The sequence below is a fragment of the Caretta caretta genome, chromosome 6 (genome assembly GCF_965140235.1).
Source record: "Caretta caretta isolate rCarCar2 chromosome 6, rCarCar1.hap1, whole genome shotgun sequence".
In the NCBI taxonomy this organism is placed as follows: Eukaryota; Metazoa; Chordata; order Testudines; family Cheloniidae; genus Caretta; species Caretta caretta.
This window is the reverse complement of record NC_134211.1, coordinates 30,885,033-30,909,588: the sequence shown is the minus strand read 5'-3', so window position 1 is coordinate 30,909,588 and position 24,556 is coordinate 30,885,033. Positions and strand designations below refer to the sequence as shown.

Genomic DNA, 24,556 nt, shown 5'->3' with positions numbered 1-24,556 from the left:
CTTCCTTGTCCCTCGTATCCTGGGACCAACAAGGCTACAATACTGCAAACAACTTAATTCATAGCTATCTAATGAATTCTTGTTTTGTATTGCTTCATGATGGCATAGGTTCCTTTAACCAGTAACTTCTCTCATACTTAAGAGGTCCATCTCCCACAGTAAAGTACTAACTAAACCCAAAGAGCACAGAAGTGCAGGTTTTCTCCAAGGAGCAGCAATTTTTACTTGCTGATTCTTTCAATTCATCTTGAGTGGAATGCTTAGCCTACCTTGCTGACATCTAGACATGTTGAACTCCACTCTTCCAGGCTGGAATATGAATGTACTATCCATGCATAACAAAGCAGAAGCATTCAATAGGTATTTTGGAAATTGGTCTTCTGAATATGAAGAGGAGACTTCTAGTAATTTCCCCTTGTTTCAGATTTTGAGAAAACAGAGAAGCCAACTTGAAAGCACCCATAAATCCGGCAACTGACTTCCACAATCCAGGAACTCAGATATTGGCCGTCTCTGAATTGGCACCATTTAGCTTTAGTTGCTGAAGTTCGAAAGTTCACATTTCTGTTACACCTTTCTATTTTGATGAGTCTTAGCAGAAGTAAAAACGAAATAATTACCTAAAAACGATTGCTCCAATTCAAGCTTGTGCATAGCATCTTACATCACCAAAACAGTCACATTAAATAGGGGTTTAAAAATGCACTTTCTTTAATTAAAATTTGCTTTAAAAAATTTTGTATTTAGCTGATTCTGTTATGTTTACAGTTACAAAAATTTGCCTGGTTAGGATTGGAGGTCTTGAAAGTGTGTGGATTGCACAACAATTTTGAGCCAGATGTTGGGTCTATTAGTTTGGGGAACTGTGCTCTAAATGTAAACCACTCTCCTTCCTGGGTAAGGGCCTGGCAAAGCACATATGCATCCTGCAAATGAATACGTGGCTGCGCAGATGGTGTTGATGGGAGGTGTTACATTCCCCTCGTATTATCTGGACCAGTGATCTGCTAGGTCACTCCAATTCTTGAAGCCAGCCTTACCCTGCTCTGCTGTGAGAACCCCCACTCCTGGGCTGTTCACGTGCAGCCTCTGGCACGTAAGCTCCTTGGCTTGTACAACTGAATGACACTAGCCAATATCTCCGGTCCCAGACACAACCCTAGGAACCTCTGTCTTGCAGTGTCCAGTTATGCCTGCTGGACGCTGCAAGCTTATATGAGTTTGTCAATTTAACAAAGAAGTTTATATGTACCAGGCTTGTTATCCAAAGGGGAGTCTCTGACATGCTTTAAACTGAATACACTGCTTCAGGTAAAACAAACAAATAGCTTTATTAACTACAAAGACAGATTTTAAGTGATAGGCAAAAAGTCAGAGTGGTTACTAAAATAAACTAAAAGCACGCAGTCTAAACTTTCAACACTATTAGACTGGGCAAAATCTAGATTAAGCAGTTTTTCTCATGCCACTGGATATTACAGTCCTTAATCTACAGGCTTGTTCCTTAAACCTGGGCCAATCTCCTCTGTTGGAGTCTTGTCTTCTTCTCAGTGTCTTAGTTGCTTGCAGCGAAGGTGGGGGCAGAAGAAGGAACCAGTATGTGTTCACTCTGTCTGTTTTATACCCTCAGTCCATGTGCTTGGGGAACACAAGTCCAGGCATGTCTGGGGGCATTGCTGAGTCTCTCCAAGCAAGGCTAAGCAATTCCCCTGGTGTGGCCTCATGCAGGTGCACCACTGCATTGTAGCTCCCTTGCTGGACAATGGCTATTGATAGGTTTTTTGACATCCCTGCCTGGACATTGGTTACTTTCCTTGCTGTTGCCTCTAGGAAGCTAATATCTGGCTGATTCCCTAACTTACAGCATGTTTTAGTGACCTCCATACAATAGAATTCTCATAACTTCATATGCATTAATGATATGCATATATGGATAGAGAAATGACTTTCAGCAGATCATAACCTTTCCCCTGATACCTTGCAAGGCATGCTTTATATGTAAGATCACGCTTATATGAAAATGAGGACTATGGGGGTTTCAGTACACTCCAAGGTGTAGAATGTCACAGGAGGGCTTTGGCTTCCTCAAGCATGGAGTACTGTTCTGGGAGGGAGAACTGCTGGGAAGAAAAGGGGGTTTACCTGTCCAAGAAGGGGGAAAGCATCTTTGGACAGTCACCAGCCTAGTGAGAATGGCTTACAACTAGGTTCAAAGGGGGCAGGTGACAAAAGCCTGAAGGTAGGTGTAAAAAATAGGTGACCTTAACAGAAGACTAGAATGTTGGGGGTGAAATGGAAATTAAAATATGGTCATAGGAGCAACAAGAGGGAAAATGGTGGGGGAATCCACTCAACATCTTAGATGTCTATATACAAATGCCAGGAGTACAACAGGGAATAAAGCAGGAAGAACTGGACATTTTAGTACAAAAGGTCAGTTATTTAATTGGCATCAGGGAGACTTGGTGGGATAAGTCTTATGATTGAAAAAATGGTAAAGTGTGTCATAGCTTGTTTAGGAAGGACAGGCATGATAAATAGGGAGGTGGTGTTATACTTGTGCCAAGGGCCAGAAGGAAGTAAAAGGCAGCCCAGGTGAAAGTCTCTGGGTAAAGACAAAAGGAGTAAAAAACAGGGGCAATGCCATGGGAGGGGTCTGCTGTAGAGTACCAGATCAGAAGGTGGATAAGGCATTTCTAGAACAAACAGAAATATCCCAAACACAAGACCTGGTGGTAATGGGGGACTTCAGGTACCCCAACATCTGTTGGAAAAATAATATGACAAAACACAAAGTGTCCAATAAGTTCTTGGAAGACAATGGAGACAACTTCTTGTTTCAGGTGGTGAAGGAAGTAACTGAGGGACAGCCATTTTAGACTTGATTCTGATTAACAGGGATTTGGTTGCAAATCTGAAAGTGGAAAGCAACTGATGAAAGTGATTATGATATAGATTTCATGATTTGATGGAAAGGAATGGGTGAAAGTAGGAGAATAAGGACAATGAATTTCAAAAAGCAGGCTTACCTACCAGTTCTGAGATTAAGTCCCATGGGAAGAAAATCAAGGGAGTAAGAGCTGGCAGTTTCTTAAAGAGAAAGACACAAAAGCTAACAATAAGAATAGTAGGAGGTCAATATAGCTCCATCAGGAGCTCTTTAATGAGCTGAGAATCAAAAAAGGAAGCCTCAAAGTGGAAACATGGATGAATTAATAAGGTGTACAAAAGAATAGCACAGGCACACAGGGGAAAAAAAATCAGAAAGGCTAAGGCATAAAATGAATTACAATTGCCAAGGGACATAAAAGATCATAAGAAGATCTTCAAATAAATTAAGAGAAAGAGGAAGACAAAGGAAAGTGCAGGTCTTCTACTTAGCAGGGAAGGAATGCTAATAACTGCTGACACCAAGAAGGCTGAAGTGTTTAATGCCTATTTTGCTTTAGATTTCACTAAAAAATGAAATGGTGACCAGATACTCAACACAATATTAGCAACAAAAGGGAAGGAGTGCAAGCCAAATAGGGAAAAAATATTTAGATACATGGGATACACTCAAGTCAGCAGAGCCAGATGAAATTCATCCTCACCTACTTAGGGAATTAGCTGAAGTAATCTTGGAACTCTTAGCACTATTTTTGAGAACTCATGGAAGATGGGTGAGGTCTCAGAAGGCTAGAGAAGGGCAAACATGTACCTGTCTTTAAAAAGGAAAACAAAAAGGACCCAGGGAATTATATACCAGTCAGCTTAACTTAGATACCTGGAAGGATTCTGGAACAAATGATTAAATAATCAAGTTATAAGCACCTAGAAGAAAACAGAATTATTAGGAAAATAGGAATAGCCAGCAGAGATTTGTCAAGAACAAATCATACCAAACAACCTAATTTCCTTCTCTAACAGGACTACTGGCATAGTGGATATGGGGGAAGCAGTAAACATGATGTACCTTGATTTAAGTAAGGCTTTTGATGCAGTCCCACATGACATTCTTATAAGCGAACTAGGGAGATGCAGTCTAGATGAATTTTCTATAAGGCGGGTGCCCAACTGGTTGAAAAACCTTATTCAAAGAGTAAGTTATCAATAGTTTGCTGTCAAACTCAGAGGGCGTATGTAGTGGGATCCCTCAAGGGTCAGTCCTGAGTCCGGTACTAGTCAATATTTTCATTAATGACTTGGATAATGGAGTAGAAAGCATGCTCATGAAATATGCAGATAACACCAAGCTGGGAGGGGTTGCAAATATTTTGAAGAACAAGATTAGAAGAAAACTACCTCAACAAATGGGAGAATTGGTCTGAATTCAACAAGATGAAATTCAATAAAGGTAAGTGCAAAGTACTTCACTTCCTAACTGAAAAAAAAAATCAGATGCACAACTACAAAATGGGGAATAACTGGCTAGGTTAGAATGAGAGTCAACAGTGTGCTGCAGTTGCCAAACAGGCTAATATTGTTCTGGTTTTCATTAAAAGGAGTGCTGTATGTAGAACACGGAATGTAATTGTCCCACTTTACTTGGCACTGGTGAAGCCTCAACTGGAGTAGTGCATCCAGTCCAGTAAAGGAAAGAGATGGATAAACTGTGAAGAGTCCAGAGGAGAGCAACAAAAATGATAAAATGTTTAGAAACCTAATCTATGAGGAAAGGTGAAAAAACTGGGCACGTTTAGGTTTTGGTTTTGTTGGTTTTTTTTGGGGGGGGGGAAATGAGGGAGGGACCTGATAAGTCTTCAGTATGTTAATGGATGTTTTCAGAATGACTGATCAGTTGTTCCCCATATCCACTGAAGGCAGGACAAGAAGTAAATGGGCTTTATCAGCAGCAAGGGAGATTTAGGTTAGATATTAGGGGAAAAAAACCTTTTTAACTATAAAGGGAGGTAAACTCTGGAATAGGCTTCCAAGGGGAGATTGTGGAATCCCCATCACTGGAGGTTTTTAAGAACGGGTTGGACAAATACCAGTCAGGAATGGTCTAGGTTTACTTGATCTTGCCTCAGTGCAGGGGACTGTACTTGATGACTTCGAGGTCCCTTCCAGCCCTACATTTCTGAGATTTTATGAAAATACAAATCCCACTAACATTTTTGAAATAATGTTTGAAAAAAAAAGAAAAAAATGTTTTCTTAAGTATTTAAACACTCTCATATAGTGTTTGCAACCCAACATGACAGCATTGTGCGTTAGTGCAAATAACCAATGTGAGATTAGTAACTTACACAACAAAATTTGTTAAAGAACATATTTTTAACCTGACATTTAAGACACAATGAATCCATGCCCCCACCCATTTATATCTTACAAATACCTTTCTTACAACACTAAACGCTAATACAAAGGATACGAGTGTGAAACACGGTGGAAACGAAAATAATGCTGAGTTCATTTGCTTATCACATTTATAGAGCACCATTGTGCTAAGTGAAAAATGTATTTGAAACTCACTAACTTCAGTTGGCATATCAGAATCTATAGCTATGGAATCTCAGTGAGAAACTAGATAAGCTGATCTGTACAACTGTGGCATGGAAAGTCTTGTTATTAAAGGTAATTTAGATTTTATAGCATTCAACTTAAACCCAAACACGGATTGTGTCATGTGCTGCAGACTGAGATCCATAAAATGCACATGGTTAATAAGTCACAACACAGTCAGGATGGCTTTGGGGCTGGTAACGTCTCTTGTCCCAATTCCACAACTCACCATTTATTTGGTAGAAGAAATGGCCTGTTTCAGGAATAGGAGAATTACATAAGTTTCCTTCATCAGTTCATTTTAGCCCAGTTAGTGCTCTGAAAGTCCCTACCGACCTGATGATTTTTAGTGGCTCTTGTGAAATGAATTTATTGACTCAGTTCATTTCTAAATGAGCAGGGATCCAGCATCATTAAACCACCATCAATAAAAGCTGAGATCATCGAACGGAGGCCTCACCAGAAATGCCAAGAACTGACAGCACAGAGAAGTGAACAACCCTCATTACTAGACTTCCAGGTAAAGGATGAGACATTGATAAGATGCAGAGAAGCTTATGCTTCTGGATCTGTTCTGAAGATAAACAGACCTTAATTTTCCATTTGTCAATTCAGCACCTTTCAAAAGCACTAAATTCATTTTAAAAAAGTAATGAAGCCCACTGATCAGCTACTATTTTAGTAGCTAATATAACACATGGTCAAATATCTATTGGTACCTAGACACCACTCTGGTGTGTGCCTTGAAAATATATATGAAAAGATAATGCAAGGAATTTGACCAATTATTCTTCTGTGTAACAGATTTAAAACAAATCAATACAGCAAGTTTCAAGAAAGAAAAATTTATTCCAGATGTCCTTGCAAGACAATATGCTCTTCATACAAAACAGATTGTATTTTGGTACTTAAAAAAAAAAAAAAAAAAGATTATACCTTTTCTCTGAAAGGAAAGGTATGACAACTTTGATGCCAGTTTAGGGATATTTGAAAATACTCTAAGACTAATTCCCCTAATTACTATAATATGCATTTGGTTCAGGGTAAAGATTACTGGAGGAACATTCCTATATTGTTATATATAGGTTAACACATGAGCTTATCCACAAATATTAGTGTTCCATTGGTTCTTCTGCCTTTTCTGCAGGTTCCTCAGCAGGTGGAGCAAGCTTAAGGAGAGGAATACAAAAAATGTATTTATTTTATTTATTTTTTTATTTTTTACTATAAAAGGGCAGAAGTCAAACAGGAAAGAGACAGCTTTGCACAGGAATATAATACTCCACCTTCATCAGAGGCATGGCAGAACTGCGTGTTGGGACTTACACTATCTGTAAGCTACATCTTTGAGTTAAAAGGTCAGGGTAATAGTATTTTACACTTGCATAGAGCTTGACATGTTCAAAGCACTTTACCAACAGGGTAGAAGCAATCTGCTCTATTTTATGCAAGTTACAAGTGATTCTTCAGCTTCTATCAAGCCTCCATTACCTCCCACTGTCCAAATAATGGACTAAGGATTTAAGAAGTTTCATGCAAAAATACATTTTTTGAAACAGAAGAGTTTCAGCCATCAGAGTAGTTGCTGTGCATCTGTCAATTATGCAAATCCAGGTACTCTAACCAAGGGTCATTATAAAACAATCAAAGAACAGGCTTTTACACAAATCCTTTTAACCCTACACTGATTATGCAAAACTCTGCACTAAGAATTCCCATTCACATACCTACAAAAAACATGCAGCCTCAGCTTCTGATCACCTCCCTACTCCTCCATCTAGATACAAGAGATTTAATCTAGAGCTAGCAGGATTAATTAAGGTATGAATGGAGGAGAAGAGTTACGTTAGTTTCCTCAAGAGGTAATGAGTAGACGGCTAATACCGAGACTGGGATTAGGAGGGAATTACATAAGGGGATGGGTTTCAGAAGCTGAGATATCCATTTTTGTTGCAGATATATGAGTGGGAGTTCTGACAGCAGTAGCCAGGCACAGACAAGGTGAGAAGATGGAAACAACTTGAGAGAGCTCTCTGCTAATTCAGACTAGTCTGGTTAAATAGACTTCTTGGCCTTCATCTTCAGTCTTATAGCAGAGGATTATAGATACCACCTCAAACAGGAAGCAACTCAAACTATTTTAAAGATAACTAACTAAGTCACATACCTTCCTCTGTGGTCTTTCTTCAAGTCCCTCCAGGAATGGCGCCACATCATCATCATCATAGATAGTAAACTCCATTTCTTTGCCAACAATTCCAATGGAAACATTCTGTTAAGTACAATGTTAAAAGAACTGAGAAACTGTCTCTTGCGAATCTCTAACTTTATGCAGCTTTTACTTGGGAAATATATCAACTACAGCTTCCTTCTAAGATTAAGATACATTTGGCATAGTGAATCAAATTAAGGAAGGAAATTCTGTATCAGATTTACTTTATGGCAGGCTTCCTTAGAAAAAAGAAAGTGAGCGAGGCTCACTCTCTACAAGGATACTATCATGTTCCAAAACGTATAAGCCAAAAAAGCAGTTTGATTATTTCAGACAACAGGTTCAGCTCCCTTCGTTTTTTGGTTGTTTCAGCATTTATAAACAAACATACCATATGATTTTTTAAAAAGACTGGTTTCAGCATGTATTTAGAGTAAATATTTTAAACAAACAAAACTGTCTAAGATGAAAAGCTTTTATTAACCCTGACTCAAAACCCACTAATGTGCATGACTCTTCCTTTTGGAATTCAATGGATTTTGGTTCAACCCCAAAGAATACCTCAGGAAAACATTACTGTATTAAGTTTCCTGACACCAAAAACAAAATGCAAAACTTATCTTAACATAAACTTTAAGATAATCAAACAGACCTAGGGCCAGATTCTGATGTTAGCAATGCCAGTGTAAATCCAGAGTAATCCCAATGCATTAAACAAACTAGATTTCATTTCAATTAAAATTAATGGAATTTCACGTTATTTATCTGATTACCCAGAGTATCAGTCATCTTCCATAAATCTTTATATATTAAAAGTTGCAGCCTTCTCTCATTGTCTCTTATCCTATGCGTGCACTTGAGTTTCTCAAAGGATATGGGAATGTGATCTAAACATATACTTTAAGAAAATAATAGTAAAAACATATTGGACTATATTATAAGATTGCTAGTAAGGCTAAAATTAGTAACAATTTTAAATTATGCATAGAATTTACTGGACTTCTGCACATCTGATTTAATAAATGATGTCAGTGTGGAACTAAGTATAGTTATTTCACATTTTATTTGGCATTGCTCTAATATCAGATATTTCCGGTCAGGTGTTAAGTTATAGAAATACTGTGGAATCATATTACCTGCCAAGCCAGAATTATATCATCATTTTTATCAGTACATGGAACTACAAAGCCTCTTATGGAATGGACTAAAATTGTCCTAAGTTCTGCAAAGAGATGGGTCCTTAGAAAGTGGCATGACACTTAAAAGAACGGTAAATTAACATGGCAGAACTGTGTAAAATGAATGATCAAACTGAAGAACTTAATGTGATATGGAAACGGAGTTACAAGGTATGGCTTTTTGGTAGAGGTAATAACAACAGGTGTGGAAATTGGCCGAGAAGTTTAAGACTTTGTAAAATGTTTGTTGTGTGTTCATGGTTTGTTATTCACATGTGTAGGTTTACTTATTTAATAATCCATAAAGACTTTTCTTTAAGTCCTCCATATGAGGCACAACGATAACCAACACAAATCGTGTCTGCATCCCTGTGCATCCCACCGGCCATATGCCTTTTATCAGTAGCCTTGTACTGTACCTGAATAATAATATTGCTAGATATGTAAAATATTTAATGAATACTTGGACGTAGGCATGAATGAACAAACACATTTCATTACTACTTTAGAAATTTTAAGATGTAACTCCAGGTATTAAGTATGTGAAACTCAAAAAGTGTTAATAAGAAAAAGCACATCGAACACAAAGAAAGATGACCAACATAACCATCTGGGATTCCACTGAGCTTGGCATGTGAAAGTGTTGGAAGCACAATTTGCTTCATATTATGCTCAAGGAGCTCTGCAGCAGCTCCAGAATGTGCAAGACTAGGCTAGGCCAAACAAATAGTTTTGAATGGGGGCTAGTAGCCAGAAAGGGGATAAAGAAATTACACAGTAGAATTAAAATAGGTTTTATATGTTTTTTCAGTATAAGGGAAATTTTAGTATCTTAAAATTTTTCTATGGGGCTCATAAAATACTGTCAATGAGAATTTTTCATCTGAACCAGTTTTTTTTAAACACTTATATTAAGGTCACTTTAAAAAAAAAAAACTATCTTATAAACCAAAGGACAAGGTCTCAGGGTCAGAAATCATGAGATAAGACTCAGTGCTCCAGCCCCCTTTATATTGTTTCTAGGGGGAACAGTACAGTGTATTTCAAAAACCCACAAACATGAAGGTAAATACTTTATCTCGAAGAAACCAACAGCAGATTCCAGTTAAAAGTAAATGAACATTTAAGAATGAAGCTGAGTTACTCTATGCTGTAACTAATTTTGCTATGTTCAACAAATCTTAAATAATCATCAAAAAAGTTAATAAAATAAAGAAGAGCTATTTTACACAGAAATTTATGAGACTTCACTAACAAGGGAAACAGTCTTCTATTTAGCCATAACATTATTCTGTTAAAGTCAAACACCAAAAGTTCAGAAAGTTACACTGTAATCGATAAGATTAAGACTCAGAACTGATAGTACACTGATAGTATATGGAATTAGACTCACACTTAAATATATTGTACCTAAATACTAATATTTGACTCCCACACTTAAAAGGAGGATTACAATACACACCCATACTTAACATCAACTGTGTCTCGGTAATTTCTAGTAAGGAGGAAGATCCTGGTGTTTACCTTGGTAGTCAGATCCTGTTCTGCAGGAAGGGTCTCTCTGAGAGCCCGCAGACCATGTTTAACTAGCTCATTCAGGTTACCTACAAACAATACATTGTCATCAGAAAAACAGTTAACTGTACAATATTGTTTCCTGAGACCCTTCCCTCCCCCACCTTCCATTCCTAGCTGGAAAAATAGTCTGGCTAGCTCCGTCCCGAAACTGCTTTACTCATGTTGCTTCTTTGATAGGTAACTGGAAATCCAAGTATGCCCATAAGGAACCAATCCTTCCCTGCATTCAAGACAATTAAATCACAAAAGTAGTATTACACTCTAAGCTAATGGCAAATAAATCCATCTAGGTACTTATATGGTCTCTGGGCCATGATACCTGAGCTGCTTTACTCCCCCACAGCTCTTCAGTTACCTCTGATAATTATTAAAAATAAAATTAATTTGGGATTTAAAATCCACTTCTTATTTACAGATTAAATATTGTGCAGACAAATAACATGCATATCTTGAAATACTATCCTCTCTCTGAAATGGAAGGAACATCACTTTCTCTAAAAACAAAATTCATTCTTCCTGTTTAACTCTCTCTCAGGTTCTCCAGGCAGACACTTTTCCTCCATTTGGCCTGCTAAACAACTGAAATAAGTTAGACGTGAAAACCTGCAGTGTTTTGAATCTCGTTTCTTTCTTCCTCCTGATTTACATTGGTTATTTCTATTCAACTCTTATATCTTTGCCTTCTGCACAGAAGTAAATAAATATTACCAGATAAGATGTGATATAAATAAAACAAGCATATATTTAAAGATCATTAGAAAATATAACAGAAGAGTCTCATCACTCACAGTCAACAAACTCAGCCATGTGTCTCTCCAAATAAGTTCGGGCGGACTGTGAACGAGCACCAATGGACATAGCTCTGCAGTCAAAATAGTTTGCAGAAGGACAAGTTTGGAAGATGTGAGGACCCATATCCTGGCAAAAAAGGTGTGAATTTTATAAACTGTTCACAGGAAGGCATGCAGTTTTCTAAAATATTTTTTAGCACTAACTCTGTTACATGATGTTTGTGTCATATATGCATGAAGGTATGTTTTTATACTGTGCTTCACATCGCAGTTATTACATAGTTGCTTCAAGCCTCAATTTTCTAAATTTCCCCTTTTCACTATGTCTTTTAATCAGACGTTTTTATGTAAGTTCAATGGATGGCACTGAAAACCCTGTTTCTCTGTAAAATCCTATAAATTGTACTGATCTTATATTATGAATAGCTCCCATTTTATGACCTATTGAATATATTTCTCAGTGCTTCCCACGTGTACAAATGTACAAACCTGTTCAGGGCTGAACCCTGGCATGCAAGATTCAATCAGGCTGCCCACTACCTTCAACTTGCTTAGTTTGTAAGATCATCAGAACAGTGACTTGTCTGTACTATACAGAACAAACTGGATAACCAATTCGAAACACCTTAAAGGGGCCCTGATTTTCAGAAGTGGTTAACACCCACCCTCTGAAGGTCAAGTCCCCTTTAAGTGTCTCATTTTGGGCCCCAAAATCATTAGCCATTTTCTAAATTCTAAGCCACATGGGTTTAGGTGTGTATATGTATACATATATGCATCAATACCCACTCCAGGGACCTGCAGAAAAATTACCTTCATTTAACATTTATGAGAATTAAGTTTCAGGGTCTAGAAAAAGAGAGGTTCCTCTAGCAAGATGATTATTGATAAGTACTGCTATAGTCAGCCTCCCTCTCAACAAAATGTTAGTTGCTATAAAAGTGAAATATTGTACTGGCTGCATTTTTCTTTTGGATAAATTGAAACGGAAACACACACACACACACACTGTACTTACATCATAACCTGCAATGAGCAGTCCTACACCATATGGTCTTCTGCCATATCGCTGTGTTGGTATCTGGGTTTCTTAAACAAGCTAAGGACTCTTCACAAAGAAGAAGTTAATACCTTTTAAATGTTATTCTTAATCCAAGTAAAACTCCATCAGAACTGCTATATGGTTTGTTAGCCATTTCCTGTGGTGAAAAAACTTGTTCCAGAGAAACAGATCTCATCATCTGTCTTGAGCACCAATGGTAAGGTCTTCTTCACCTCCAGTCAGACCTACAGCAATTAGTTTCCCCAAACAAAGTGACTGGAATATTCAGGAAAGTAATATGAGTGACTGATTTTATGTTAGTCTGGTCAATTTCATCCCTGTTCCCTTTGATGCACTTGCTTTTATCAGGTACAATGGATGTACGAAATGCTTAGTGTGTTCCAGAGACAGGCAATTAAGGCATGTAAGTAAGGAATGAGGCAGTAACATTAAATGTGCTCTTTCCATCAGAAAGTGACATTATCTGGGGCTTTTTAAGTGATCCAGAAAACAAGTATTCAAAAAATTGTTTCCAGTTCTACAGTAGGTCTCCTGCATGGCACTTCATTGCCTTGTCTACTAATTCCATGGATGAGGAAAGGATGTCCTCCCAAAGAACAAACAAGATCCTTGCATCTATTTCCTGTAACTTTCAAGGTAATCTTTGCTTGAAATAAAACAAAATAAATATTTTGGTATAAAAGAGTTCTAAACACATCAACAAAGTGAAAACTGAACTGAATTTTAAGAAAAGCATGGAGTCATTACATGTCAAATACAGTATATATATAAATATATATCTAAAACATAAAAAGGATACTGCTTCCAATTAGAGACACTAGACGGGACACTGGGAGAGGTCTGTCAAACACAAATCTAGAATCCAGACACTCCTGACGCATGAAATTACTATAAGAAGAGAAAATAAAAATATATGGATCACAAACAGAAGGAAGCTCCTCCAACTTGACATTTTCCTCTTTAAGCTTGTGTGTGTGTATTTTTATTACGGTTTCAGCATTGCCTATGAAGACCAAAAATGCCACTATAAAATTACATTTTATGAGCCATCATTGTATAGAAGACCACATGCCTGAAAGAATATTGTACAGATGAAACACTATGAATGAAGGTAGAACAGATGTTTATAGAATATGCAGTGAAGAGGGGTTATTTGGATGAAAATGAAAAAAGAATAGGAAATACTCCTTTGGAATGTTATTGCAATGAATATGTAAGTGGCTCTTTGCATACCTTTTCTGTCCCTTTCTACCCAACCAAGGAATCCTTCTTGCTCATTTTATATTTATCTCGTTTGCCAGAACCACACAGCCAGCTGAGAGTTCAAAAGAATACCTTTCTAGAGTTGATCTACATCACTAGCTGAAGGAATTGTTAGTAGCCAATGTGTGATGTACACTTCTGAGACTGCTCAGTCTCAACCAGCTTGGGGAAGCAAGATACTGGACAGGGAATAAAGCCGAGCAATTAAACCCTGGCCCGACTGAAACCCATGGGAATTCTGACATTTACTTTAATAGGACAAGGATTTCACCCCTGGTCTCTTGCATATTAGCGCAAGACCAGTAACCACAGGCAAGTTCTCTTAGCTGGCCCCATTAAATGACAGTATGAGAAGTCTGTTTTTTTTACTTCATTGTTACTAGAATACTGTACACATTAGTCACTAAGGGCTCGTCCACATTACCTGCTGGATCGACAGGCAGCGATCGATCCAGCGGGGGTCGATTTATCGCATCTAGTCTAGACGCAATAAAGCAACTGCCTTCCCGTCGACTCCGATACTCCACCAGGGCAAGAGGCGCAGGCGGAATTGACGGAAGGGGCGTCAGCCATCGACTTACCGCAGTGAAGATACCACGGTAAGTAGATCTAAGTACATTGACTTCAGCTACATTATTCACGTAGCTGAAGCTGCATAACTTAGATCGATCCCCCACCCCCAGTGTAGACCTGGGATAAGAAACTCACCACAACAGTCTTGCATCAGCAGTAAGCCCAGCAATTGAGATGCCAATATGGTTGTCAACATACAGGATTTTTTTCTGATGAGCTGCCAATTCAGACTGTGCTCTCTATACACAAAAAAACCATATTAGTCATACAAATTATTGCAGCACACTTTAAACAATGTGTCAGTCAATAGGGACAATGCTTAAAAAAAATTGTGAGCAACTATCAGTAAGGACTGAACACTTACAGCCCCAAATCTGTAACCTTGCAATAGACATAAGACATAAAGGGCTGATCCCACCCCAATAAGAAATGTACTGAAGAAAAAAAAAGCGGATTGTAAATATTTTATATGTATTTATTTCCTCTTTATTTGGGAGGGTCAGTTGAACCAATATATATTTGGCTTTATAACTCGACAATTTCATCAATTTCTTCCATTTCTACCACAGGATTAAGACCCATTTTATCACAGATTAATCAAAATATTAGTAGTTCTACACCAGTGCTAAAACATATGAAAATATGTAAATCTTACTTTCTAATGTGAAAAAGAGTTATAAAATTCACCTGCCCCAAACCAGAAATTTACCTCCCCTTATCTGACATTTTAATTGAACAATGATAAAAGCCTTGGATTTACCATGTTTGCGCTTGCAAGAAGAAAAAAGTAATTCCAATGTTTTTTCTTAAATTTACCTTTAGAGCAACCAGAACAGCATGGGTTTTTGACTTCAGCCCCACCGTAGCTGAGCCTTGCTTGACAGCTTCCATAGCATATTCTATTTGATGAATTCGGCCCTACAGAATGAAGTAAATTAACAACTCTAAAATTGATTCTCCATATAAGAAAAGTAGAGACTCTGCAATAACTACACACAAAGGGTGAAATCCTGGCCCTATTAAAGTAAATGAGAATTTTGCCATGGACTTAAGTGGGCCAAGATTTCACTCAAGATTAATTAAGAACAGAGTTTTCAGTCTCAACTGAAATCAGACCTTTAACTGATTTGTGAGTTTGTTGGTTTTACATTTATCACAACAGTGAAAGATCTACCAGAAATATCTAAAACACTCTTATTTTCCACTGAGACAAGAAGGAATTTCAGTAATAGGGGATAAGACATTTCCTGTCACAGAGTACTTTGAAACCATTATGGGCTGTCCCATATACATCTATTTATTGACTAACAACTGCATGGTTGACACAGAAGATCACAAGTCATGTGTCAAAATCCTTTCCAATCTTTGAAATGTATATTCTTGACTCTAATAGAAAGATTGACAGCATGCACCATTAAGGCCTGATTACTCCTTTATGGTATCATAAACAGCAACAGATCCAAAAAATAATATTATGGTGTCACACTACTGCATCTGCTGCACCACTGCCTTAAGTCCACCTACTAATTTTTATTTGTTTATTTTTTAAAAAACAAGAGTTTGTGGAGAAGTAATTTCAACCTGTGGAGAATAGCTATTTTAATTGTCCTTTTTAAACACATTTTTGTCATAGTATCAAGGTACAACAAAGTATAAACAATATCAGATAAAAAATAAAACTGAGCAGTAGTTAAGGCAGTAATTAGGCACCAGTAACGAATATCTTAAGGAACATTACAGTTTTAAAAATAAAACAGATGTATACCAGGAAATTCAAAGTTAAAGTCACACAGATGAAAAAGTTGGAAAGAACTAAAATGCAGAATTCTGGTACCTAGAATGTGAACTCTGCACTTATATCTCACCCCATATAATGTTTGTATATCACTAACAAGTACCATATCTGATTAAGAGCAATTACTTGGCTGTTCATCCTAGAACACTGGTGCCTGGGGGCATATTAAATCCCGCATGCTTCAGCATTTCACATGCAGCTTCAAACCATGTTTGCTGCAGTTTTCATATGGCTTAGTATATGTGGCATAAACATAAGGGCATATCAAGTTTAAGATTTCTTCTGTGGATAGTTAAGTTACAACACAACACCAGGGTTTTATATCAGACAGGCAAGATAGGAATTGGGTAGGCCTTTGGCAAACATAGGAGTATAGCACTCACATACTATGGTGATGGGCAACCTTACAGAAGACACAGTGCAGTAACATAATACCTTTCATTCAAGGATCTCAACACCATAGTTTGAAAATTGTACCAGACGTACCAGTCTGCAGTCAATACTACAGAATAGGGAAGGCCCGAGGGCAAACTTGTAAGATTGTAACTGTGGCAATCTGGCTTCTTGACACTACCAAACACACTGCCCAACTGATTAGCTGCTTTGAAATGAGATCTGTCACTCATAACAGGGCACATGATCTCACAGTAAAGATCTGTGAAGGCAAATCTAAGCCTCACGATTTTGAAATAAACTTGAAAACCCAATAAAAAGTAAAACAGACAACACTGCATTGCTTTATGCTCAAGTTTTCAAGGTTATTTTCACGAGAGGCTAGAAAACATTATTAGTTGAAATTTTATTTTCCGGAATTTGTATTTGATTAAAATCTTCACTAATAATAATTGCCATGCAGAAACAGTAATTTTTACAGTTTACACTAACATTAATAAACTTTAAAAATAGCTTACATCTCTGATTTTGCTAAAATCTAGAAGTGAGTCAGTTTTCAGATCTCAAAATTTCTGTAATTTGCTACAAGTATCAGAAAAAGATTGGACTCACTAAAAATTACGCAATTAAGAGGTTTGCTTGTTAGTTTTCAGAAGATTCATTCTGCACTCAAACACTAACCTCTAAGTTTTGAAAAGGTACATTATTCATATCAAATGGTTTAATTCCTGCTACATGTAAATCTCTATGCAGCCTTAACTTGGAGCCTTTGTGAGGCCTCCATAATTACATATTTTATATTACAGCAGATACCAAGTAAATACATAGAAAATTGACAAGGCACTGTAACTACAGAATGTTAGTGCATCACAGAGACATCTTGTCCTTTCGTAATTCAACTCTTCAATTCTTTGCATTTTCCCACTCTCCATTTTATGTTTGTAAATATCTCATTCGATATATTAATCAGGGTGGTTAAAAATCAATGATTTTTTTAATCAGATTTTTTAAATTTAAATCAGATTTTTTTGATAAAATGATTTTGAGGAAAAACCCAATCTAAAGATAGTTTTAATTAAGATAAATTATAGCTCAAAGATATCTCATCATGGAATAGGGATTATAAATTCTAATTCTATAGTATGAGACAATATATTTATGTAATGTTTAAGAAAAAAGTTTTGTAAATGAGTTCCAATAGTTCATGGATTAGCGACCCAATCTTATGGGGTTCCAGGGGCTTCTGTATAGGAAGATTAACCTAAATAATCCATCTACCCCCATGAGACTCAGTGCTTAGTCTAGAACGTAGGCGGGAAAACTACGGCCAGCGGGCCACATCCGGCCCGTGGGACCTTCCTGCCCTGCTCCTGAGCTCCCGGCCCAGCCCCTGAGTTCCCGGCCCCTCCCCCACAGCCTGAGCTCACTGCACAGTCAGCGCAATGCTCTGAGTGACAGAGCTGCGAGCTCTTGCTGCACAGTGGCATGGCTGGCTCGGCTGTCTGTCCTAGTGCTCTGGGCAGCGTGGCTGCAGCCCCACCAACCACCGGTGCTCCAAGCAGCACGGTAAGGGGGTAGGGAACAGGGGGGATTGGACAGAGGGCAGGGGAGTTCGGGGTGGTGGTCAGGGGGGTGGATAGGGGTCGGGGCGGTAAGAGGGCGGGGAACAGGGGGTTGAATGGGGCCAGAGATCCCAGGGGGCAGTCAGGAAGAAGTGGGGGGGGGGTTGGATGGGGCGGTGAGAGCCAGTCAGGGGCAGGGGTTCCAGGGATGGTCAGGGAGCAGGGGTGGTTGGATGACCCAGGGTTCCTGGGGGGGCAATCAGGAATGAGAGGAGGGGTTGGATGGGGGGGCGGAGGGCAGTCAGAGGTGGGGGTGGAGTCCGGGGGCAGTCAGGGAACAGGGAGGGGTGGATGGACAGCTGGGGGGGAGAGGGGGTCAGGAATGAGAGGAGGGGTCGAAGGGGTGGCGGGGGGCAGTCAGGCGCAGAGGGTCCAGGGGTGGTCAGGGGACAGGGAGGGGTGGATGGGGCAGGGGTCCCTTCAGGGGGCAAGAAGCAGGAGGTTGGGGGGGGGGTCGGATAGGGGGCCGGGTCATGCCTGACTGTTTGGGGAGGCACAGCCTCCCCTAACCAGCCCTCCATACAATTTCAGAAACCCGATGTGGCCCTCAGGCCAAAAAGTTTGCCCATCCCGGTCAAAAAGATACCATCAAAGACGCTTAGTTTTGCAGTTCTCAAACTGTGGATTTGTGTCTCCAAAGATAACATGCTTGTTAACAGCAGAAATGTTTTAAAATAAATAAATATAGGAGGTGAGAAATAACAGACCTCAACCCTATTGTCCCTCCACAAATTTGTGTACACAGAGTCAGTCCCTTACCTCTCTCTAAAAGTGCAACGAACAGAATATTGTTGGGGACAGAATAGATCTGGACAAGGAGAAGAAGTCTGGAGATAAATGTGAGAAGGGAGGGACAGGCAGTAGAAACAAAAGTGAAACTGTTTGAGCAACATATTCCAGAATGCACTTTTATGTAGAAATCCAAGATTAAATAGAGTCTTCCTGACTAGTGATTTAAATCAATTTGATTTAAATTTGATTTAAATCAAATCCACCCTGATATTAATTGATGAAGTTGCTTGTGTACACTGATTATATAACTGAATGTTTGTACATTTCACATTACAAAAGCAATCTGAAGTGTTGGATAACTGCCTCTCAGCAATACTCCAACATTAGGGTTTAAAATGAACTAAACATACTCCTGCAGAACATATCTAGTAAATAGTAATATATCTTCTGTACACAAGCAAAATGCTGGTTAATAAAATTATTGTAAAGTCCAATTATAAAAACAAAAATCAAAATTCATCCTCAAAACTGCATATTTAACAGTTCCCTGGTGTGTTAAGACACAACATTATTCATACAGTGCTTTAAAACATCCAAAAGTTGCTTTATGGAGCAGCACCCGCAGCACTATACTCTTTGAGCTACGAGAACAGGACATCCACTGCCTTCATGCCACTACCATAATAGTGAGAAAAGGGAAAATGGAAAGCAAGTAACATGATTATATTCTTTTACCTGAGGGCTCCAGACAGTGACATCATTGTCATACTGGTTGCGAAACTGTGAACAAAACCAATTCATTAGTATGAAAATAATACGAAACTGGGAAAAGAAAGCCTTTGAGCTTTCAATTATATTAATTTTCTTTGCTTAATCCAACATACACAATTTCTCCAGTCTGAAACAAGAGCTTGACAATATATTTTTCTGCACATTTACCATCATTATTTAGTAAACACAACATTACTGTATCAGCATAATACTTACTGTGCTCTGAATTACTTTAACACGAAATGACACCGCAAAACATTTTCAGCATAAGATTACATAGTATACATTTGACTTGCATTGTGAACCTAAAACCTAACTACAGTACCTTGGCAACAAGAAATTATGAGACAAATGCTTTTTAAAGATATTTAATCCAAAAGCCATCACCAGCCTGTTTACACACTGATGGGTCTGCATCTGAGCAGCAATCTTGATATAGCTAGTTTGGGGGCAGTGGAAAGCTTCACTGCACTATAATCCCCTGAGAAACATGCAGAAATTCCTATTAATTTCCTGCATGGGTTAACGATAATCCTGTCTGCATTAACTAACACCAATTCTAAATTGTCTACATATTTTTTGGGTGGGAAGCCAGAGTGTTCAAGCATGGGCAGCCAATCAATGATACCAAAGCTCTCTTAGGAGCCATGTTACTGGTGAGGAATGCCGAGCTGCAGCAAAAAGAAAATTGTTTAGTCTTCACTGCTAGTATTCATTACACAGCGGACAATTGTGAACCTGTCACGAATCAGGTCAATTTCATTCTGCTGTTGCTTGAAAAAAACTAGTACCCAGGATAGGCCCTGGAGCTTTTAACTGTGGTGAGGAGAAATGTTTACATAGAGCTTGGGGGGAGGGTTGAGTAGAAGGTGTCCCCCTTCACTTCCCACCTATCAGAATGTTGTAGAAGTTGAAGCAGCAGACACAACCTTAGGGCAGCAACAGGAGGCTGGGGTAGGTAAGTGGAGTCCTCACTCACCCTAGCTACAGACAAGTGGCAAGGAACAGGGAGATGTGGGGTAACAGAAAATACTCTTTTCTACGCATCTAAAGGAAGAAGGGCTTCACATTTATCTTGACACCAAGGTCTTATCTATATTCCATAAATTTATTGTGCTATGAACTTTGTAGGTCCTCTGTACACTTGTAAAACACATTCGATCCACTCACAAAGATGTTACAAATGATTTACAATGTGACTTATACATTCTGGATTAGACTTTCTTTTTCCAGGGGGTAAATATTGATTTATATTTCAGCCTGCATTGGTTTAGTGCTAGCATGAAGAGCACTAAAACAGTTGAAACTAGAGCAATCCAGTCCTCCCACTACTGTTCCACATATGGCCTTTCAAAATCCCCCAGCTCAATTGTTCTGTTCCAGTTCTGTCCACACCTTATTTTTGGTGAATAGAGATGCTGTAGTCCCAAAAATAGACTATACACTCTGACTGAACTACAGCTATTCCTGTCATCTATGCTATAAGAGACTATAGCATAGGATTCCATTGCTATACAAGATGATTTGTAAAATACAAATGTGTCTTACACAGTGGCAGTTTTCTACTTCATTCTTGATGGGTCAATTAAAAGATACTGCCTAATGAATTGTAAGTTTCTAAAGCCAACTGTGATTAAGCTGATTGGCAATGCTAGCTTGCCATGTAAACATTAAAACTTTAGGCCCCTTTCCTGAAATAAGCACCCTACACACAGAATCCTGGGCCTGTGGATAGTCTCAGCAAAATCAAAGGATTACTGTTTAATGCAGGCACATGGACCCATTAACCCAACAGTTCATTGTTCCTAAACTTTAAAGCCCCAGTTCAGCAGGGTACTTAAGCATTTGTAACTTTAAGTAAGTAATGGGGCTACAAACATGCTTAGTTAAGCACATGCTCAGGTACCTTGTTGAATCATTCATGGCTCAAAACTCTGCAATTGTTTCATTTTCTGTGCTCTGATTTTTGTTCTACTGAAAAATAAGTGTTTGTTTCTCCTTACAGGAAGTTAGTTAACTAATGATTTCAAAATGCACTGAAATAAAGAGTTTGTTTGCATTTCAAACAATTATAAGAAAATTATACAACAGCTACAGGTATGTAATTTCCTTATAATGGCTTCTTGTACACAGCTACTACGGGGATTAACCTGAAATGACAGCAAAACGCTACTATTAACATGGCATAAAACATCATAAACGCTTGGATTTACATAATAACTCACACCACTAGCACATAACATAATACATGTACATAATGTTAGGCCCAAATATTTGCAATTGTATTTTTTCTGTTTATATATAGTGACTTGTAAAATATTCTCTCTTATTGCACAGTAAAGCATATCTAAAGTATACAGGGTTTGATTTTATGTTATCTGTTATTCCACTTGTCTTTTCGGAATTAGAAATTAAAAGCTATTATAATTAAACTTGGCTCATGGGGAATGGACTCAGATGGGGAAACAGATTCGGCTTGTGTGGGCTGAGAACATGGGAGGGTTATAGGAGACTGGGGCAGACCTGTGTCTGGGTGTGTGTTGGGCGGGAGGGTCTGTCTGTCTCTGAATGGAGGAAGGGTTGCTGTGGACAGGAGAAGATTTATGTGAAGCGGGAGGTCAGACTGCAGGGAAGGGGGCTGCTCGGGGAGTCAGTCTCTCTGGGGGATGGTCTCCGAAGGGAGGCGGATGCTCTATGGTGGGGCAGGCCGGTCTCTGAACGGAGGGAGCTCGGGGGGGGGGGGGGGAGTGTCGGTTGCTCTGTGAAGGGCGGGGGCGGGTTTCGCTGGGCTCAGGCCGGGCGGAGGAAGCCGCAGGACCCGCTAAGAGCGAAGCCGAGCCAGGCTGTCCTCGCCGGTTGCCGGAGCGGCGCGCGGACATCCCCCTCGGCCTGGCCCGGCCGCACATGGGAAGCGCTGACTCATGGCCCCTCCCACATCCCGCCACCGGGTCGGCCCGGGATCGGCAGCGGTCCAGGGCTTGACGGCTGCCCGCTCCCCGGCCCCGGCCCCGCCCTAGCGACCCCTTCCTCACCATCTTCCTTCCCCCAACTCCGGCGCGAGCTCCTGACCGGCGAGCTGCTCCGCGAGCGATCAGTCTGGGCTGAGAGACTAGAACTTCCGCCCTCTCCCCAGAGAAGAGTAGCCGCTCCCAGATTCATCGATCGAAGGGCGGATGGGGCTCTGCCTCCTGCTCCAGCCGAGGCCCTGCGGAGCCGGAACGCTCAGCGGCTTACGCGGACCGCGCGTGCGCACTGCGTAGCCGGGGGCCAGACCGGGGAGGGGTGAGAGACGTCAGCAAAGCCTGCCTGTGAGGCGCGGGCCGTCTCCTGGGCGGAAGCCCGCTGCTCTCTCCGCTGGGCGGGCAGGTGCTCTGCGCCTGCGCCTGCGCCAGGGCCGACCCGTGACTGGGCCGCGAGCCTGCGCAGACACCGTCACTGCCCCGTGTGTGTGGGAAGCGGCGGTGGGAGGCCGCGTCGCCGGTCTAGCCCTTTTCGTTGCAAAATCACCCGTGACCCCGCTGCCACCCACCCACCCGCCTGCCTTGCCAGGTCATGTCATGTCAACCAGCCAGGGGCCGTCCGCGTAAAGCGTGGCTGGGCCGCCGCAGCGAGCCGCACTCTCCGGGGCGGGCCAGCTCCCTGAAACTTCCTTTGGCTTCTCACCCAGACACGGGCAATGGGTGAAAAAATGCCTGGGGCTGTGTACGCGTCACTGAAAATGAGGTGCCGGCTTTGTTCTGAACGGTAGCAGAGGCAGTTCATGTTCTTTGCCAAAAGCAGAGTTGAAGATTTTTTTTTTCCCGGGTGCACCATTTCCGCTGGGACGTTCCCTCTCAGATCCCCAGGAAAGCAGCATCCAAATGTCTACTTCTCAATTTCTCAGGCTCCGGCGTGACATACCTTAGAACCAAAGGAAACAAAACGAATGTCATTAGTTGCTTTGTAGCAGCCCTTCAACTCACGGATAACATGGTCCAAAATGGCATAGAACACATTCCTTCTGAATAAAGGCTTAGAGTCATCTGGGGTGATAGAACATGATTCCTCAGGTGTCTCATAATGAAATTGTTTCAGTTTCCTACCTCTCTATTGCCATAAGGGTGGCAAAATTCCCATACCTTTTCTCACAAGGCATGCTTCCAACAGAAGTATGGGACACTGATCTTGAAGTTGCATTAATTCTTCAGTAATATCAGCAGTGAGAAATTACTTTGATCAAGACAGGTTTCAGAGTAGCAGCCATGTTAGTCTGTATTCGCAAAAAGAAAAGGAGTACTTGTGGCACCTTAGAGACTAACAAATTTATTTGAGCATAAGCTTTCGTGAGCTACAGCTCACTTCGTCGGATGCTGCATTGATGGGCTTCTGGCCGGTGCCTACCTTAGGCTAGGGCAGGGGTGGGCAAACTTTTTGGCCTGAGGGACACATCTGGGTATAGAAATTGTATGGCGGGTCATGAATGCTCACGAAATTGGGGGTTGGGGTGTGGGGGGGGGGCGGTGAGGGCTCCGGCTGGGGGAGAGGGCTCTGGATGGGGATGAGGGATTTGGGTTGCAGGAGGGTGCTCTGGGCTGGGACCGAGGGGTTTAGAGGGTGGGAGGGGGATCAGGGCTGGGGTGCAGGGGTGGTTGAGGCTCTGTCTTGGGGTGCAGGGTTTGGGTTACAGAGGGTGCTCCAGGCTGGGACCGAAGGGTTTGGAGGGCAGGAGGGGGATCCGGCTTGGGGCACGAGTTGGGGCTCAGGGATGCAGGCTCAAGGCAGCACTTACCTCAAGCAGCTCCTGGAAGCAGCGGCATGCTCCTACGCAGAGGAGCGGTGCCAGCCAGGTGGCTCTGTGCACTGCCCCATCTGCAGGTGCCGCCCCTGCAGCTCCCGTTGGCTGCGGTTCCCAGCCAATGGAAGTTGCGAGGGGTGGGACAGCATGCAGACTCCCTGGCTGCCCCTACATGTAGGAGCCGGAGAGGGCACATGCCGCCGCTTCAGGGAGCTGCATGGAAAGCCCCTGATCCTGCTCCCCGGCTGGAGCGCTGGAGCAGGGCAAGCCCCTGACTCAAGGGCCAGATTAAAAAGACCAAACACGGCCCACAGGCCGTAGTTT

At 40.7% G+C, this 24,556-nt stretch overlaps 1 protein-coding gene across 1 annotated transcript; it reads right to left on the bottom strand.

The window, feature by feature from the left end:
- Positions 1 to 1,312: 1,312 nt before the first annotated feature.
- On the bottom strand, positions 1,313 to 22,816 carry PSMA1 (proteasome 20S subunit alpha 1). Its single transcript, XM_048853725.2, has 10 exons — positions 22,491 to 22,816; positions 19,423 to 19,467; positions 14,962 to 15,063; positions 14,281 to 14,384; positions 13,109 to 13,197; positions 12,265 to 12,335; positions 11,244 to 11,373; positions 10,402 to 10,481; positions 7,655 to 7,759; positions 1,313 to 6,656 (listed from the first exon to the last, which is right to left on the bottom strand). Exons 1-10 carry the CDS (start codon positions 22,491 to 22,493, stop codon positions 6,600 to 6,602), a joined length of 786 nt encoding a protein of 261 aa, XP_048709682.2. The 5' UTR covers positions 22,494 to 22,816; the 3' UTR covers positions 1,313 to 6,599.
- Between the last annotated feature and the right edge of the window lie 1,740 nt (positions 22,817 to 24,556).